Here is a 17,440-nt window from a genome sequence, read left to right on the forward strand (position 1 = left end):
CTTACTGCCCACTGTTCCAGTCATCACAAATTTGTGGAGAACTCTCAAGTGAATGACATTTAATGTTTACATTGAGAGTTGAAAGATAAAGTGACCAAGTCGGTTTGTGTTTTAAGGGAATGAGAAAGAACCATCTTGGTGAAGACAAAAGAGAATCGACAGGAAGGCACATTAAGGCGGAGGTGGGGGTGGCAGTAGAGATCACAAAGAATCCAAATTGTATACATGGTTGGCATATTCCATGGATGTCAGTTCTTAAAAATGTTGATGCTTTGGTAGTAAAAAAACAAAAAAAACCCCAACCCTCCCCATTAGTTGTTTCATTCAATTCTATCGGACTCCTTGAATTAGTTTTTTTATGGGCATCTTTAAATCATAACACTCATGAGCAGGTTGATCACAGTTGATGGATTATTGTTTTGACCACAGGAATGAAGGAAATGGTCTACTAAGGTGTGGAATGGTTACAGTCAGCATTGGTGAAGCTGGTACTTACACTAATTCAGTCTTTTGAAGTATTAAAACGTGGGCATGAAGTCAAACCATGTGTTTGATTTATGAATATAATAAGACTGTACGTCAATTGTAAAACTTTCTTGACTAAATTCAGTGAATATAATAAAAGTCATATATTGTTGCTTGTGCTAGGTGGCACAGTAGTTAGAGCACTAGCCCTGGAGTCAGGAAGACCTCAGTTCAAATCCAGCCTTAGACACTTTATACTTATTAGCTGTGTGGCCCTGGGCAAGTCACTTAACTCTGACTGCTTCCCGCCCCCCCCCCCCACACACACACGCACAAGCTGGGCAGCTAGGTGGTGCAGTGGATAGAACACTTGCCCCGAAGCTAGAAGGACCTGAGTTCAAGTCTTACTTTAGACACTGACTAGCTGTGTGACCCTGGGCAAGTCACTTAACCCCAATTGCCTTAAACATCTGGAGCCATCTCCAGACATCCTGATGTATATCTTTCCACTGGACCTAAATGGCTCTAGAGGAGAGTGAGGCTGGTAACCTTACACAGCCTTCCCTCACTTAAATTCAATTTAGTGCGAGTCATGACATCACCTCCTGATGTCATGGTCCGCTTGGAGAAGGAAGGACAAACAATAACAACAAATGCATAAAATAAAACACATGGAACTACAAAGGAAACCATCATTGTATATAAATTTCTAAACTATTTTGCCTTAACTCTTAAAAAGCATTTTGCTTTTTTGTGATAGGGAAAACTAACCCCAGCTTTTTGGTTGCTGGCCACATATTGATCATTTCCCCAAACCTGGCTTAATTTCTAGCAGAGAGGAGAACCTACTTTGTGAAAGCAGTAGCTTTTAAAAGTGCATCAACATTTGCTAATTTTCACATTGTTTTAATTATAGTAAAAAGTAATTTTTACTAGTGAAAGTATAATTTTCCTATGGCTTTTGATTTCTCCTATGAGCTCTTGCAGACTTAAGTGTGTCAAGGTTCTTTAAGTATTCTTCTCAAGCTGAGCAGTTGATTCTTGTAACAGGCCCTTGTCTTATGTCTTAAAATGGTCTGATTCCTAGAGAATGAGGATGCAAAAGAGCCCTGGCCACACAGGGCCTAGTGAAGGCCCAGCTATAAACAGCCCTTTTTTTCTCTCCTTGTCGTGCAGATGTGTTTGGGGACAGCCAGAATGGACAAGTCCTTTTCATGGGAGAGTCTTGTCTGAAAAGAGCCCGGCAGCGGCAGGCGATTTGAGCGTCCTTCCCCCCCCTGGAGCAGCATGGCGGGTTTCAAGAGAGGGTATGATGGGAAGATCGCGGGTTTGTATGACTTGGACAAAACCCTGGGCAGAGGCCACTTTGCTGTGGTCAAACTCGCCAGGCACGTTTTCACAGGGGAAAAAGTGGCCGTAAAGGTCATCGACAAGACCAAACTGGACACTCTGGCCACTGGTCACCTCTTCCAGGAAGTCCGCTGCATGAAGCTCGTGCAGCACCCCAACATCGTGCGCCTCTACGAGGTCATCGACACTCAGACCAAGCTTTACCTTATCCTCGAGCTTGGAGACGGAGGAGACATGTTTGACTACATCATGAAACATGAAGAGGGTCTCAATGAAGACCTTGCCAAGAAATACTTTGCTCAGATCGTTCATGCTATATCCTACTGCCACAAGCTCCACGTCGTGCACCGGGACCTGAAGCCTGAGAACGTCGTCTTCTTTGAGAAACAAGGACTCGTGAAGCTGACAGACTTTGGTTTTAGCAACAAGTTCCAGCCCGGAAAGAAGCTCACCACAAGCTGTGGGTCTCTCGCATATTCTGCTCCGGAGATTCTGCTCGGGGATGAGTACGATGCTCCTGCTGTAGGTAGGTCCTCGTCTGTCCCCAGGTCGGTCACTCACCCATGACCCGTGTGAAGACCAAAGATGGGAGGGGGGATGTGTGTGGAGGACAGACAGTGAGAAGGCCGGGGCGGGGGTGGAGTGTGGCCGGCCTGACGGTCATCCGAGTGGCCACCACAAAGTGGACTTGGCCTCGTTCCCTTCCTTGGGGGACTGTCCCACCAGAGAAGTCCTCCTTTTCATGAGAGGCGTCCTCTTCTTGTCACCCTTGGTTTTCTCAGCACTGAACATCCATGTCATTTGGTGGTTATGGCCACCTTGGCCCGGGGTCAGGATATGGAGGTTCTCACTCTCTGTAGACCTCTACTTCCTGTAAGCCTCTTCCTGAGCTGCAGAGATTCCTCAGGCCATGCCCGGGGCTTCCCTGGTCTCGTCCCTCTACCATAAGCCAGAGCTTGGTCTCTCTCTCAAGGCCTCCGGGGCATCCGCCCTGCAGGTGTGAGGACCTGCCAAGGGTGAGAGCCCTTCTGCTCTTCTCCAGGGGAGGGCCAGCGAGTGTTGGCTTCTTGGACACTTCTCCTAAGATACTGGCACCAATGTCATTGGGGAATCTGGGTGCAAATCTCACCCTCCAGGTCTTCCAGGGGTGCTTTAGACCCCATCTCCCTCACCCAGTGAGACCAGAACAGGCCCAGTCTGTGGGCAGCCTCACAGACTTGGGTGATTTGGCATCATTCGTGTAACTTTTATCCTACTTGCTAGTCTTTCCTAGTTGGAAGGGCCTCACTCTGCAGCATTGTTATCCCAATGGAGTAACTGTTGAGACCTCAGTTTCTTTAAAAATCTATAATAATCGTTAATTTGGCCTGGCTGCCCGAGTATGTACGCATCCTGAGTGCTTATTGGAAGACTATGGCTTCTAATCACCCAGTAAATCAGTTTTTAAAATATTGTCCAGATTGCACCTTTGTGGCGTTTAAAATTATATCGTGATCGTCTTATTTCTGTCCCAAGTTTGGGGAAAATTAGCTGGGGTTTCTAATATATTTGTGACTTATAAATTAGAAGCTTTAGCACCAGTTTTGGGCATTAAGCATTTATTAAAGCATAACAAATATTAGTAAAGAGAGAACACTTGGCTCAGAAAGTTAGGAAAGCCTATCTAGCCACCATGAGCGTATCTGAGAGCCTATCTGAGTGTGTAAGCTTCCTCTGGGTCCGGAGGAGAGGTGGCCCTTACACACTGCTTCGAGCTAATTGGCTAGCATCACCCAAATCCATTGGTTCACTGGACTTGAGGGTGGTTCATGAACAAATTGTGCCAAGGTCAGAGTTCAGAGAACACACCCCCTGAGGGCCAGGCTTTCAGGTAGGTATGGTTTCAATCAAGTCAACTTTAAGTGAATTAATCAGCAAAGTCACTCCAATCAATCAATCTTTTTTTTTTCTTTTCTTTTCTTTTCTTTTCTTTTTTTTTTTTTGCGGGGCAATGAGGGTTAAGTGACTTGCCCAGGTTCACACAGCTAGCAAGTGTCAGTCAGATGTCTGAGGCCGGCTTTGAACTCAGGTCTTCCTGAATCCAGGGCCGGTGCTTTATCTACTGCGCCACCTAGCTGCCCCACTCCAGTCACTCTTAATATACTCCTCTCCCTGGGCCTCTGGGCAGCCCAAAACCCATTATTTTCTCACACCTTATAAGGGGTGTTTGATGAGCTCAGCATCTCCCACGTTGGCCAGCCCATGATCATAGGTTGTACCTCCAGAGTTGGGTGATTTTGACTCTGCCACCTAGTGATGGCATATTCACAGAGAATGCTTTTCTATTGTTCAAGAGCAGACATTAACATTGATTAGAGGAAGACTGGTGGTTTTGAGGATGGGATGGGCTCCTTCTTGCTAAAATGCCCTGGAGCCCCATAATAATGAGGCTTTGGGGTTTCCCAGATGGTGGAGACATTGTCATGTGGTGGTACCTTTTCCTAAGGCTGGGCCAAGGGGAAGCTTTGCAGAGCAAGCAGCTCTGGGGAGGAGAGGGGGAGTCACAATGCCCATCAGGGAACTGCACCGTCCACCTGGCCTGAGGTAAAACCCTCAATGTAGAGAAGATGATGCCTTAGTGCCTCTGTGTGTGTGCGTGTGCACGTGTGTGTGCGTGTCTGTGTGTGTGCGTGCATGTGCGCGCGTGTGTGTGGGCATCTGTGTGCACGTGTGTGCGTGCGTGTGCACGTGCTGAAAGGGCTTTTAAAAGCCTTGATTGTTTCTAATCATGCCTCTTGTTTTAACTTAGCAGTTGGGTTTCCGTTGTTTCAGGCATATATGAGTTTTCATGACCCCATTGGGCTTTTCTCACAAAGACCCCGACCTGTCTGGCCATGTCCTCCAGCTCATTTGACAGATAAGGAAACTGAGGCACACAGGGTGAAGTGACTTGCCCAGGGTCACCCAGCTAGTAAATGTCTGAGGCTGGATTTGAACTCAGGAAGATGAGCCTTCCTGACTTCAGATCCTGAGCTCTGTGCACTGTGGCACCTCCTAGCAGCCCCTGACTTGTGAGGCACTTCCCAATAAACAACCCCCCATAGCCCCTTCCATAGCACATATTAACTAATGCCCACAGATCACTCCTGGGCCCAGCTGATCATGTCTTACTGAAAAGATGGTTGTTGGCAGCAAGCGCTGGCTCTGGTCTTTGGCCCGGCCAAGGTGGGCCCTCGGGAGGTCTTCCCTCTAGGGTCTGTGGGCCGGCTCTCTCGGGTAAGCCGAGGACTTCTGCAGGGGTACTGGCCCCCTCAGTTAGGATGTGCGGCCCAGGGGCTAGAGAGCTGGGTTCAGTCAGGAAGACCGGGCCCTTGGTGATCATGTGACCCTGGACAAGTCATCAGGATCACATGGAGGGAGCCTAGAGAGGGATGGGCCCAGTCAGGGTCAGGCGGCTCATCCGTAGGAGAGCCTAGACTTGAGACCCGGGCCCCTTGACTCTGCTTGACCCCTCCTTCAGCTCCTGGGTCCTCCATGAGCTGGAGAGAAGGGGGTGGTCTCTGCTGGGAGCCTCCGGAGTTCCCTGTCTGCATCCTTCCCTACCAGCCTTCCCTTCCCTTCACCCATCTCCCCTTGGTCAGCCAGTCTGCACTGGTCAGCAGCCAGTTTATTTCCAGGTGATTTTTGTTTGTTTTTCTGATACAAACAGTCTTTTGGGGACTCTTCCCGTCATTGGCCCCTTGGGGGTTAGAAACCACTAGTGAGATCCCTAGCTCCAAGGGCCCAAGAGCTCAGGAAGAAGCAGCATCAGATCCGTGACAAGCAGCTCCCATCAGTTGTAAAGGTTATGGCCCATCCTTCCCACCAGCCACTGCTCCTGCAAGTGCTGATTATCATTTTTAAAGTTTAAGTCTCTGAGAACTTTGTAACAGCCCTAGAGGAAAAAAAATATGTCCTTTGGATATTGCCAGTCTGGAGATTGACTGTTATGACCTCATAGTGGCTTCATTGGTGTCAGGTTGAAAGGAAGCACCGCCCAGCGCTGGACGTAGGGCTGGGCTGACCTGGGGCTGACCCCATGTCTAGAGGCCAGGCCAGCTCTCCCAAGTGCTTAATTTTAAGATGGGGAAACTGAGGCACGGCACAGTTAAGTGACCCAAAGTCACATCCTCATACACCAGAGCCAGGAGTGCCCCATTCCAAGTGAGCACGTGAAGGTGGTGGCTCGGGTGGGGGGAGCCTCTGACAACTGGAGGAAAGGGCATTGTCAGGGAGATGACAGGCTGGCATGGTAAGGCAGCCGGTGAGGGAGAGGCAGATGGCCTGGCTTCTCCACTGGTGTCCCCATGCTGTCAGCAGGAAGCAAGAAGAGCCCTGGGCCAGGCCCCCTTTGGTCCACTTCAGGGAGGCGGCAGACCAGGGTCCCTCAGCACGGGCAACAGGCGTGAAGTGTGACCCGCTCTGTGGGAGGGAGCATCCACATGGACGGGGTCATTTTGAGCAGTGGGGAAATATGAAAACGTTGGTCAAAGAAAGCAGGCTTAAAAACAAAAGTGTGTGTATACATGTCTGTATGCCTGGGTATCCACGGGTGTGTCTGTATCTGAAATGGCCTCTGATTTCCTTAGTAGCCACAGCCGAGGCAGCTGCCGCCTCAATGAGCTAAGCTGTCGTCTGAAAGCTGACCTGCAGACCCCCCAGACCTCCACACTGTCTTGGGACGAGGGAGCAGATGGGTGAAGTGTGACCCGGGTGCCCTCCCCTGGGCATTCGAGTGCCAGGGATGAAAGAGGGAGGGTCCCAGAGTTGGGGCCTGCTGTGGGATCGTGCCCCCTCATTGATGGTTGTGAGGCAGCTGTGTGCTCAGCCTCATCCAGGGCTTGGGAAATGACTGCTGATCCTCTGGTCCTGGCCCAGACTCCCCCTCGCCCACCCCAGGCTCAGGCTTAACCCAGTACCACCTGCCTGGGGAGGGAGGAGGCTCCCGCCCACAGGGGCCCATCCCCTGTGACAGTTGTATCTGTGCTCCTTTCTGCTTTTGGATGGATAACCTGCTCGGTGGGAGAGGTTTGGGGCCTGGAGCAAAACCTATCATTAATAGGACATTGAAGATATGTTTGGGGATTTGGAACCTGTGTGTGTGCGCGTGTGCGCGCGCGTGTGCGTGTATGCGTGTGTGTATGCGTGTGCGGGGTGCGCATGCTCGTGTGTGTGTGTGTGTGTGTGTGTGTGTGTGTGCACGTGCCCGCGTGTGATCGAGTCATTTCAGTTGTGTCTCACTCTTCATGATCCCATTTGGGGTTTTCTTGATACTGGCATGATTTGCCCTTTCCTTCTCCAGCTCATTTTACAAATAAAGAAATGGAGGCAAACAGGGTGAAGTGACCTGTCCAGGGTCCCCCAGCTACCAAGTGCCAGAAGCTGGATTTGAACTCAGGAAGATCAGTCTTCCTGACTCCAGGCCCAGCACTCTATCCACTGTAGCGCTACCTAGCTGTGTGTGCATGTGTTATAATAGATTGTTGTCTAAAGTTGCTAGCTCTTGTTTGAGAAAAACATGAGGTTTTCATTCATCCGAGCTCACAGGAGACAAAGTATTTCTATAAAGAAGTTCCGGGGCAGCTGGGTGATGCAGTGGATAAAGTACCGGCCCTGGATTCAGGAGGATCCGAGTTCAAATTCGACCTCATACACTTGACACTTACTAGCTGTGTGACCCTGGGCAAGTCACTTAACCCTCATTGCCCCACAAAAAAAAAAAAAAAAGAGGTTCCCAGGCCTTTCTCCATTGCCTAGGGTCTGGGTCAGGGGAGGGAATACTGACACTGAAATCCCAGCACCGTGGGGAATGACACCTTACCTCTGGGAGATACCTCAGAGATGCAGAGGAGAGAGGTCTTGGAGCTCTCGGTGCCTCCCACACCCAAAGAGAAGCTAGCAGGATGCACCCCCATCGGGAGACCGTCCAACCTGTGTTTGGCAGGGCCAGGCAGGGCCAGGGCAGCTCCTCTTCTGCATCCGCCGTGACCCTGCAGACTTGTGAATGAACACAGCTCCCAGCCTCTCTCAGGTTTTTAATTTATTTTTCCCATTTCCGGGCGATTGTGTTTGGCTCCTGATGTGCTCTGGTGATAGGAGGATCAGTCTCCCTCCATGTTTCCTTTCTTTATTTGAGGCTGGTCCCCAGGCTCTGTGTCCCCAGCACAGCATGAAAGCACAAGTGACCCCACTGTGTCCATCCTGTATAGGCAGCAGAGGCTGATGTGGTTTTCCCTTAGGCGAGCTCTTCTCTGGGCAGTTGTACACTTTGCTGGGGTGGGAAAACTAGAGAGTGCACCGCAGCCAGGGCCTCCGGGGATCGGGCTGGGGTTCCATTGCCTGACCTGGTCTGGGATCTTTTCAGATTTGGGGCAATGTCATACAGAAGACAGAGGAAGGAGATTCACCAAACTTAGGCTTTGTTTTTCCGTATAAAGCCAAAAAACGAGACCATTCTAGGGGTGGTCATTTATTTCAGAAACCAGTCTGGGATTTGGCTCTTGGTAAGCTGATAGCAGACCGGCACAGAGCACCAGAGCTGGACTGGGAAGCGCCAGTGTGTTGGTACTTGGGGCTACTTGATGGTGGCTTATGATTGGGTGGGAGGTGGTTGACCCACAGAATGAACAACCCATAAGATTTTCTGTTCTAGATGTAGCCAAGTGTCAAAGGGTGAAGCTCTGCTCCTGGGAGGTGTGTGTGTGGGGGATTGTGGTATCCCTGTCTGAAGTCTGAGCGTGAGGGCGCGAGCCGTGCATCCAGTAGGCTCAGAGCAGGGCACGTCGGGACCAAGCCCGGTTTCCAAGGAAACCAAACTGTGTTATGTAAGGAAGTTGCATGTCTAGCTTTGGGGTTGTCATGGCTCCGGAAACATCTCCTTGAGCAGCCCTTTTACAACCCCATTTCTAAAGGGCACAAGGTGTGGCCAAGCCATCCAAGTGCTTCTCCTTTGCTGACTGTTAAATGCTCTACATAAGTGATCTACATAAGTGAAGACCAGGCCGAGCCCTGCGCCCCCAGCCCCAGCAGCACAGGCCTGGTGAGGTCCAGATGGGGGTGGCGGGGAGGCTTAGCCAGCTCTCATTAGTGTTTACAAGATTCCCAGCCTTGGTTGGACCTTCTCTCCAGCCCTGTTTGGGGGTAGAGTTTCACAGAGCTTTTGTTGTCTCTGCCGCATTGTTGTGGATTGGCCCCTGGCTGACTTACTTGGATGGTCCTGAGAAGGCCGTGGCTTCCATCAGATACGGAGCTGGGGCCTCTCAGAAGAAAGACTCCCACCAATAAGCTAACATTAGCAGCTGGCTCCGGAAATGTGAGGCGTTTGGGGAGGACACAGTATCCCTGTATCTGTCTCACACCCTCACACTTGGAGGGGAAACATTTCCCCAGGCCCTTCTCAGTGCCAGGCCTCGTGCCCTGAGCAGTCGGTCACCTCGTTGCTGGCCTTTGACTTAGTGTCCCACAGCAGCGGCTGGGCCAGGGGTCCGGAGAGGGTGGCTTTGAGAGAGGTCACCCGCCCATTTGGTTTCCAGGGGCATTTGGCTGTAGAGATAATCCAATTAACCTTGTCCTCAGCCCTGGAGCAGGCGTGGCATGGAGGCTCTGTGACCAATCCCCAGGAGGGTGTGGACGAGGGAGCACCATGGCTGACACGAGACATTTCTGAGTGGAGCAAACAGGCCTCCCGGGACTTGGGCTCTCGGGGGTGGTTCTAAATGCACCCGGTTGTGTCAGGACAGTGTGTGGGCTCGGGAGAAGGGTTGGCTGCCAGGATCCCCCCCAAATAGCGCTTTGTTCTGTTCATTTAGAGATAGACTTACTGTGGCCAGGGGCATGTTGAAGTGTGTGTGTGTGTTCCTTCCAGAATGTAGCAGAAAACCATCAGAGGCCTGTCACCAAGCTCCTGGGCTTCTCCCTTCTCCCCCCTCCCCCTGAATCTTCCATCGGGGATTCAGCGAATGGACGCTGTCCCTCCTGTCATCTGCAGAGATGAGAGCTTTGTGTCCTTGTGTGGCCTATGATGGTGACAAGGGGGGTGGTTTCAGAAAGAGATGCCTGGCAAGACCTATGTGACTGATGCAAAGTGAAAGGAGCAGAACCGGGAGGTCCTTGTGCACCGTATCAGCAGTGTTGTAAGGGCTCTGACCCACACAGCTGTCCATGACAGTCCTGAGGATTCCTCCACCCCAGGAGAGCCGCGAGCCGCCGACTCTGAGTGTGAGGCCAAGGGGGATTCTCTCGCTTTTCCATTTCTTTTGCTTTTTTTATGACGCGGCCAATATGGAAAGATGGTTTCTGTCATTCTTCATGTACAATTGGTGAAGCCCATCGGGCTTTCTCAGTGAGTGAGGAAGGGGAGAGAACGGGAAAGAATTCGGAACTCAAAATTTAAAAAGAAAAGAACGTTAAAAATAACAATTATAAACCTTTAATGAGTAAGGAGGCCTCTCTGTGCCAAATGGGGGCATTGTCTGCACCTTTTTCTGAAGGCCGTGGTGAGGCACTGGGGCTTCTTGAGTGTGGTATGCTGGAATATCAGTTTGGCTGCTCTGTGGAAAAGGGAGAGAATAAGCATTTGTTAAGCACCAGGCACTACACTAAGTGCTTTATTTATTTACTTGTTTTATTCATTCACTTTTTATTTAGGGGTATTTGATAAAGTAGTGATAACCGGCTCCCTGTTGTCACCAGTTAAAACATTAATATTCTACTTGACTTTTTGTTTTGTTTTGTTCTTGAATTTATATCTCATTGGATCCTCCCAACAGCCCTGGGGGGTAGGTACTCTATCCCCATCTTACAGATAAGGAAATTGAGGCAGAGGTAAAGTGACTTGCCCAGGGTCACACAGCTAGTGAGTATCCAAGCTTGCTGACTCCAGGCCCAGCACCATATCCGCCATGCCAGCTGAATGGAGAGAAGGGGGCTAACACAGAGACTCCAAGAGGGTACAACTGTGTAGCCTGAGGGAAAGGGAAGAGGCGAAGATGATTCTGCTGAGGGGATGGACCCTGTGATTAGAAGAGGAGTGCCCCAGCAGAAAGGAGGGGCTGTGAGTTTTACTTTGGACATGTCGAGTTAGAGATGCCTGTGGAACGTCCTGGCAGAGATGTCCAACACTGGACTGGAGATGTGGCTGCCACGCAGGAGGAGAAGCAGCTGCACCCATTGATTGGGGAGTGGGGGAGTCCTGGGGAGCTCCTGATGAGAGCAGGAGGAGAGGAGGAGAGGGCTCTGGTCAGACCCCTGGGAAATGTGGCCGACAGGGCGTTTGGCTCATAGATACTTGGGTTTCTGGGTTTGAAAAATCAATCATGCATTTATGGCATTGCGGGAGATCGCCCTGTGGATTCTAGAGAGCCGGGCTCATCTGTGACTGAACACGGCCATAGGCGAGCATGGGGCCCGAGAAATGGCCGTCCTCTTCAGGCAGCAGAGAGCCCGTGGTAGCTGCTGGTGATCACACGCGGAAGTAGACATAACGTGCCACCATCCAGTGACGCTCCAGTGCCGCGTGTCTGTGGCTCAGTGTGACTGTGCACTGCTTCTTTCACGGTGATAGGCCGCCTTTATCTAGCGCTTGAACTTCTGAAAAAGCAGGCTCAGGCATGAAGGGCCCTGTGGCCAGGATGTCCTGGAGCCTGTTCTCAGATCAGGCTCTCTGCCCCTGGGCCAGAACTCCGTTTGAGGCCTGGATCTTAACCCTAAATGAGTTCATGTCATGCTCCTTTGAGTAGGACGAGGCTAGGGCCTGGCCCTGTGATTTCACATGCCAAGGGAGCACCTTCTCTGCCATTTAAAGGCTTAAAGGGTGGCTTAGAAGGCTGAGGGGAGGGCACCCGATGGGGAGTTTCCCCATCTTGGGGCCATTGCTCTCCCCAGTGCTGTGACTGCTTCTCCTCTCCTAGCACATCAGTCCTTAGAGGAGCCCTGACTTCTGTATTTTGTTGGGTGGGCCCTCCATCCCCACATGCAGATTGTGTCCTCTCCACACCTTAGCCCTGGTGGCAGAACCTCTTTGACCTGAGCCGCTCTAGTTCCCAGACAGACTGACACACAGTCCCTCTCCTGGGTGGGTGGTCCCCTTTGCCTCTTGGGTAGAATGGAGAACATTGAGTCTCACATCAAAGTGTGTACTCTGACGTAGCTTTCAAAAATACAGGTTACCTCCAGCCTATAATGAGGCACTCTTATTATTTCAATGCATAATTGCAATAAGTAGTCAGTACTTGCAACATTAGTTTAAAAACTCTATTTGGAAAATATTTTGAATTTCATTTTAGCCAGTGTTTTTGACCGTGTCCCTCACAAATTGGAAGATTTAAAGTGTCACCCTGGCCAGTAGTCTGTTTTTTGACGGAAGGGAACAAGGTCACTTGCGTTGGGAGGGCACCAGCATGGTCAGTTAATAATCCCTTCATCTAACTTGGGAGGAACTCGTCCAGCCTTGGACTGGGGCCCCTGTTTTAGCAGAATTGGCTGATATCCCTTTCTTGGACTCTGCATGAAAGGGACCTTCTGTAGAAGGGTGAACCAGCCCAGTGGGAAATCAATAGGTCTGGAAGATGGACAGCTCCCAAATAACAAAGATTGGGGGTCATTTGTCCACCTTGGGTTGAATCTCCTTCCCTGGGTGAGGCACCAGAATTCTCAGTGTTTCCCAAATTAGTTGTAGTAGAACGACATTTTAAAGGTTTTCACACCTTTCCATTTTTCAGATTCTTTGAATCAGCTGGAACAGCAGCGACCCAATGTGCTGTGATTAGGGTTATTCTTCTACCCTTCTTTGATTGTTTTCTCTTGATTTCTCATTACCAGTTGGCAAACATATTGTGGGCTTATTTAAACTGCTCTATGAGAGCATGAAGAAGACATTTACAAGCAGAACTCAGTGTGTGCGTGAGTGTGCAAATTAATCCTTGTATTGTTGGCTCCATAAGAGTTTTAGGGAGACCATTATCACTGAACATTTTTATTATGGATCAGCACCAGTTTTATTAATTTGGTACAGTGACCTAGAAGGAGGTCTCTTCCCTTTGCATCCACCCCATGTGGGAGAAGCCCAGCATCTAAGACACACCCCTCCCTCGGGCGTACATCGTTGTGGAAGATCTCTTGTGTTCCTGGGGAAGTGTGACTGCCACCCAGTCACACTATGGGACGTCCTCATGATTTCCACAAATGAGAGAAGCTCAGTTCTTCAGAGCTGGGCCTTGGAGTAGGGGTGGGGGGTGGGGGTCCTTAGGCGGAGAGGTGTGGGATGAAACAAGACAGCCCCGAAGAGAAGAAAATCCTGGCAGGCTCTAAGAACATCCCCTTGCTTTACCCTGTAAGCTCTGGGACCGTCTTAGCCCCTTCTCAGTCTGCAGTAGACCCTGGTGAGGCAGGCACGATTCGCATTGGGTGAGGAAACTAAGGCTTCTAGGAATTAAGTGACTTCTCCAGGATCCTGCTAAGCCTTAGAGCCAGCACTGGAATCTAGCTCCTGACTCTAGCGCGGGGGTCGCCTGCTCCACCATGCTGTCGGCACGACACGTGGATGTGGAGGGGAGAGATGAGGGCCTTCCTTTGGGGGAGGGCAACATCATGAAGGAAGGGCCAGAAGTGTAAGCTTGGTGTATTCAGGAGACCTCAGCTGAGTGTTAGGTGAGTCACTCCCTTTATGTCAGCAAACACCTGACTCCCTACCCTGTACTAGACCCTTGGGGAGAGTGGGCCCTGGAGCTCAGGGCTACCAAAGCAAAGACACTGCCCCTTCTGTGGGGAAGAAGGAAGACCACACTTACGCTGGGTATGTAGGGTGGCGGGAGGGGCTCTTGTGGCCAGTCCGGGTTAGATGACAGCCTCTTTGAGGGTTGGGATTGTCTGGACTCTGACTGTATCCCTGGTGCTTAGCACAGGGCCTGGCATAAAGGAAGTGCTTGATAAATGACTGACTGACTAATGGTGGGAGGGGAGGGGTTCTGCCTGAGGCTTCCTGGTGAATGGGGAGAGAAGGGGGAGAATGGGGGAGGTGAATCCAAGGTGACTTCTGGATTTGGGGGCTGGATGGACCAAGACTGGAGAGAGAAGAAGGGCGGGATGGGAAGGTGCTTGTGGTGGGGGGGAGAGGGGGGGAGTAGTTCAGGAGCCCCTGAATGGGGCCGCGCAGGCGGCAGGGGGATAGACCCTGCACGGTTGACTTTGGAGTCATCAGCAGAGCTGGAGACAGGGAAATGGGTGAGACCCTGAAGGGCTGGGTGGAGAGGGCGGTGGGTGCAAGAGAAGAGGAGTCTCTGGGGTCAGATCTAAAAGGTCAAGGTGAGGGAGTTCAGAGGAACTTGGGAAAGCCCAGTGGTCAGAGCTATCATAGACTGGGAGTCAGTTGAGGAAACTAAGGCCCAAGGTCATGCAAGCCATAAGTGGAGGGGAGCGCGCTTGACTTGTGGCCATCCTCTGAACAGTGGAGCCATTGCCGTGGCTGTCGCTGGTCCTTTCTGTCGACAGAGAATCAGACTGAGAGCTCTCTGGTTTCTGAGGACCCTATATAGGGGCTTGTTTTTGTTTTCCCAAGTTGGCTCTTATGAAGCAGCAAGTGGAGGTGGACATTTGTTTTGGGATAAATGAGCCTTACAGAGTTTGGGGCTTTTTAAAAAAAAACGGTATTTCTTATATCAAACCCCAGGTGCCAGGTTGTCACAATGCCTGGGAATTTTATCACAGCACCTCAGAACTTCAAAAGGGGCTTCATCTTTGTTTTAATGTCCTAACCTGAAATCTGCAGCAATGGACTGAACCACTTAGTGTGGGCCACAGAGGGAACCTGTCTGAGTGACCACTGGATTCACTTCAATTTGGCCTTGTCCTCTACTTCCTCTAAACCTGTCTTCCCCCACCCCCAGCCCTGTAAAATGAAGTTACAGACTTGGTGGTGGTAGTGGGGGGCGGGGTGTGAGATGGATAGACATAGGTCCCGTTTGCCAAGTAGACCGGCCAAGAAATAGCCTGTCCTTTGATGAGCTTCCACTTCAAGCCTTTTTGTGAGATTGTGGGAAACTTTTGTTTTCTACAGATCAGTTCAGTCCGACTGATGTGTAGAGCTCAGCACCCTCGGTGAGCCAATACCAGGGAGGGAGAACTCGGACAAAGAGCTCTAGGAAAACCTGAGAAGGGCGTGCTCAGACTGAGCATCAGGAAAGAGTCTTTTTTTTTTCCTTCTTTTTTTAGAATTTTCCCCAAGTTACATGTAAGGAAAGAAAAATAAAAACACATTTTTTCACATTGATTTTTTAAAACTTTGTGTTCTAAATTTTCTTTCTCCCTCCCTCCCCAACCCTCCCTATGCAATCAAGCCATTCAATATAAGTCTTATGTGTGCAGTCATGCAAAACATCTTTACATCAGTCAGGTTGTGAAAGAAAATAGACAAAATAACTTTAGAAAGAGGAACTAACAAATAAAATTAGACTTCGGTCTGTTCAAATACCATCAGTTCTTCCTCTGTTGATGGTTTGTGTTTTTCATAGTCCTTCTGATGTCATCTTGCTCATCATTTCTTCCACAGTTAGTACTGCTACCTGGATTGCCCTCCAGCCTCTTCCCTCCTCTGTCTTCTTTCACCCTCTCCCTCCTCCAAGGTGTTTTGCTTTTAACTGCCCCCTCCCCCAATCTGTCCTCCCCTCCTTCGCCTCTCCTCCCCTTCCCCATCCACTCCCACTTTCCCTCAGGGTGTAGGGTATGACTGTACCCACTTGAGTGTGTGTGTTATTCCCTCTTTGAGCCAGTTCTGATGAGAGTAAGGCTCGCTCACTCCCCAGTCCAGGAAAGAGTCTTTGTGGAAGAGGTGGCTCCTGAGCCGCCTGAAGGGCGGGAAGAGCCCGCAGGCTCCACGTGAAGGGACACAGTTTGGGGTGGGGGTGGCATTCGGGCTGTGAGCAGAGAGAGCCTCTGGGAGTGATGCTGAGGAGCTGATGAGACCGTGTGAGTGCCCAGCACAATGCCCAGTGCGTTTCCTGGTTGTCGGCCATCTCCCTCTCCAGCCCATTTTACAGGTGATGAGACTGAGGCAAGCAGGGTGAAGTCCTGGGTCCCACAGCTAGGCAGTGCTCTGGCCTTCCTGACTCCCAGCCGGGTGCTCTGCGCTGTGGTGACCCCTCTGCTCATCACACACATAGTAGGCACCTAATTAGTGCTTATTGCCTTTGTTCTCTTCCTCCCTTCCTTCCCAGTCACCCAGGCCTGAAACCTTGGTGTCATCTTCCCATTCTTGCTCCTCCTCCCCTCATCTCATCCATGGTTACATCCTAGCACTTCCTGTCATCCCGTGTCTGTCCTCCTTTCTCAGCTCACACGGCCCCCATCCCCTAACCCAGGCTCCCGTCCCCTCTCCCTTGGGTCGCGACAATGCCTTCTAACTCAGGCCTCTCCACTAGGCCAGCTGGGGGGCCGACGCCCCGCTTCCTAATCAGTGCTTTTCCTGTTCGTTCTAGGGCCCAAAGCCCCTGCCCAGCCCTCCACTCCTCCCAGACAGCTGCCTGCACCTTGGTCTCCATGGTGTCCTGGGCATCTTCATAGTCATTTGCAGTAGATTGTAAACTTGATGAGTCGGCTTGTTTTGCCCTTTTGGGGGCAGGGGTGGGGTGGGGGAGGGGGTGGTGTGCCTTAGCATTCATCACAGCGATTGGCACACAGTAGGTGCTGCCTTCTGCAGATCATCTGCCAGCCAGCATTTAGTGAGCACCTACTAAGTGTCAGTGCCTGTGATGGAGAAGAGAGAAGGGTTCTCCGCTCTTAGCACACTTTGCGGTGACCTCCCAGTGGAGCGCATTCATTAGAATGTAGACCGTGTCCACACCTGTCATTAGAGTGGAGAACTTGGCTCATTGTGTTCCCAAAAGATAGGTATCTGGGGATTTCTTCAGAAAAGTACAGCTCGACAGCTATCCATGTAGACTTTGGAGTTCCAAAGGCCTGTCTGTCATCAGTTCTCATTTACTGGGGTTGGCACAGCAGAAATCATTCATTCTAAATACTCTGTACTTGACTGCTCACTTAAAGAGTGTGTGTGTGTGTATAAGAGGGAGAAGAGAGACAAAAGAGAGAGAGGAGGAGAGAGAGAAGGAAGAGAGAAGAAGAGAGAGGAGGAGGAGGAGGGGGGAGAATACACAGATCACAGGCCAGGGGAGCCAGCTCTGTTTTGGTTGCTGCTGTAGCTGAGGGACCGGCCCCTGCCCCCCAGGGCCGTGCTCAGAGTAAGTCTTTGATGAACCACCTTGTGGTTTATTAGTTGACGCTGTGGAATGGCACTCCAGGCCACCCCCAGAGGATCCGACCCCAGCCCCAAGTTCAAAGCCTGCTGGTTTTCCTCTGGTGGATAACATGTCATCAGAAGACACCTTTGAGAAATAACTGATGACATAAAGTGTCCCCCAACACCAACAAGCCCCTGGCCTCCGCTCCCCCGCAGAGGAATCACAGCAGTTCCATGAGCCTCCCCCCATAAGAGGAGGCCCAGTCCAGTCATTGAGCCCCTCAGTGCCTCGGTGGCACTGAGAAGTCCTTCATGCCTGCCCTGCTGACCATCTACCAGACTCCTCTGCTTCAGGCAGGCACCAGTGGGGCTATTTCC

General features: G+C 50.9%; 1 protein-coding gene across 2 annotated transcripts in view; it reads left to right on the forward strand.

Annotated features, from left to right (window-relative positions):
- SNRK (SNF related kinase) overlaps nucleotides 1-17,440 on the forward strand; it is a 59,664-nt gene that overhangs the window by 29,832 nt on the left and 12,392 nt on the right. For both annotated transcript variants that reach the window (XM_043966470.1, XM_043966471.1), the window contains one exon: nucleotides 1,642-2,341. In XM_043966470.1, coding sequence (XP_043822405.1) covers nucleotides 1,753-2,341 — 589 coding nt within the window. In that variant the 5' untranslated portion in view covers nucleotides 1,642-1,752. The remainder of the gene's footprint in view (nucleotides 1-1,641; nucleotides 2,342-17,440) is intronic.

The sequence above is a fragment of the Dromiciops gliroides genome, chromosome 5, assembly GCF_019393635.1.
Source record: "Dromiciops gliroides isolate mDroGli1 chromosome 5, mDroGli1.pri, whole genome shotgun sequence".
NCBI classification, from domain to species: domain Eukaryota; kingdom Metazoa; phylum Chordata; class Mammalia; order Microbiotheria; family Microbiotheriidae; genus Dromiciops; species Dromiciops gliroides.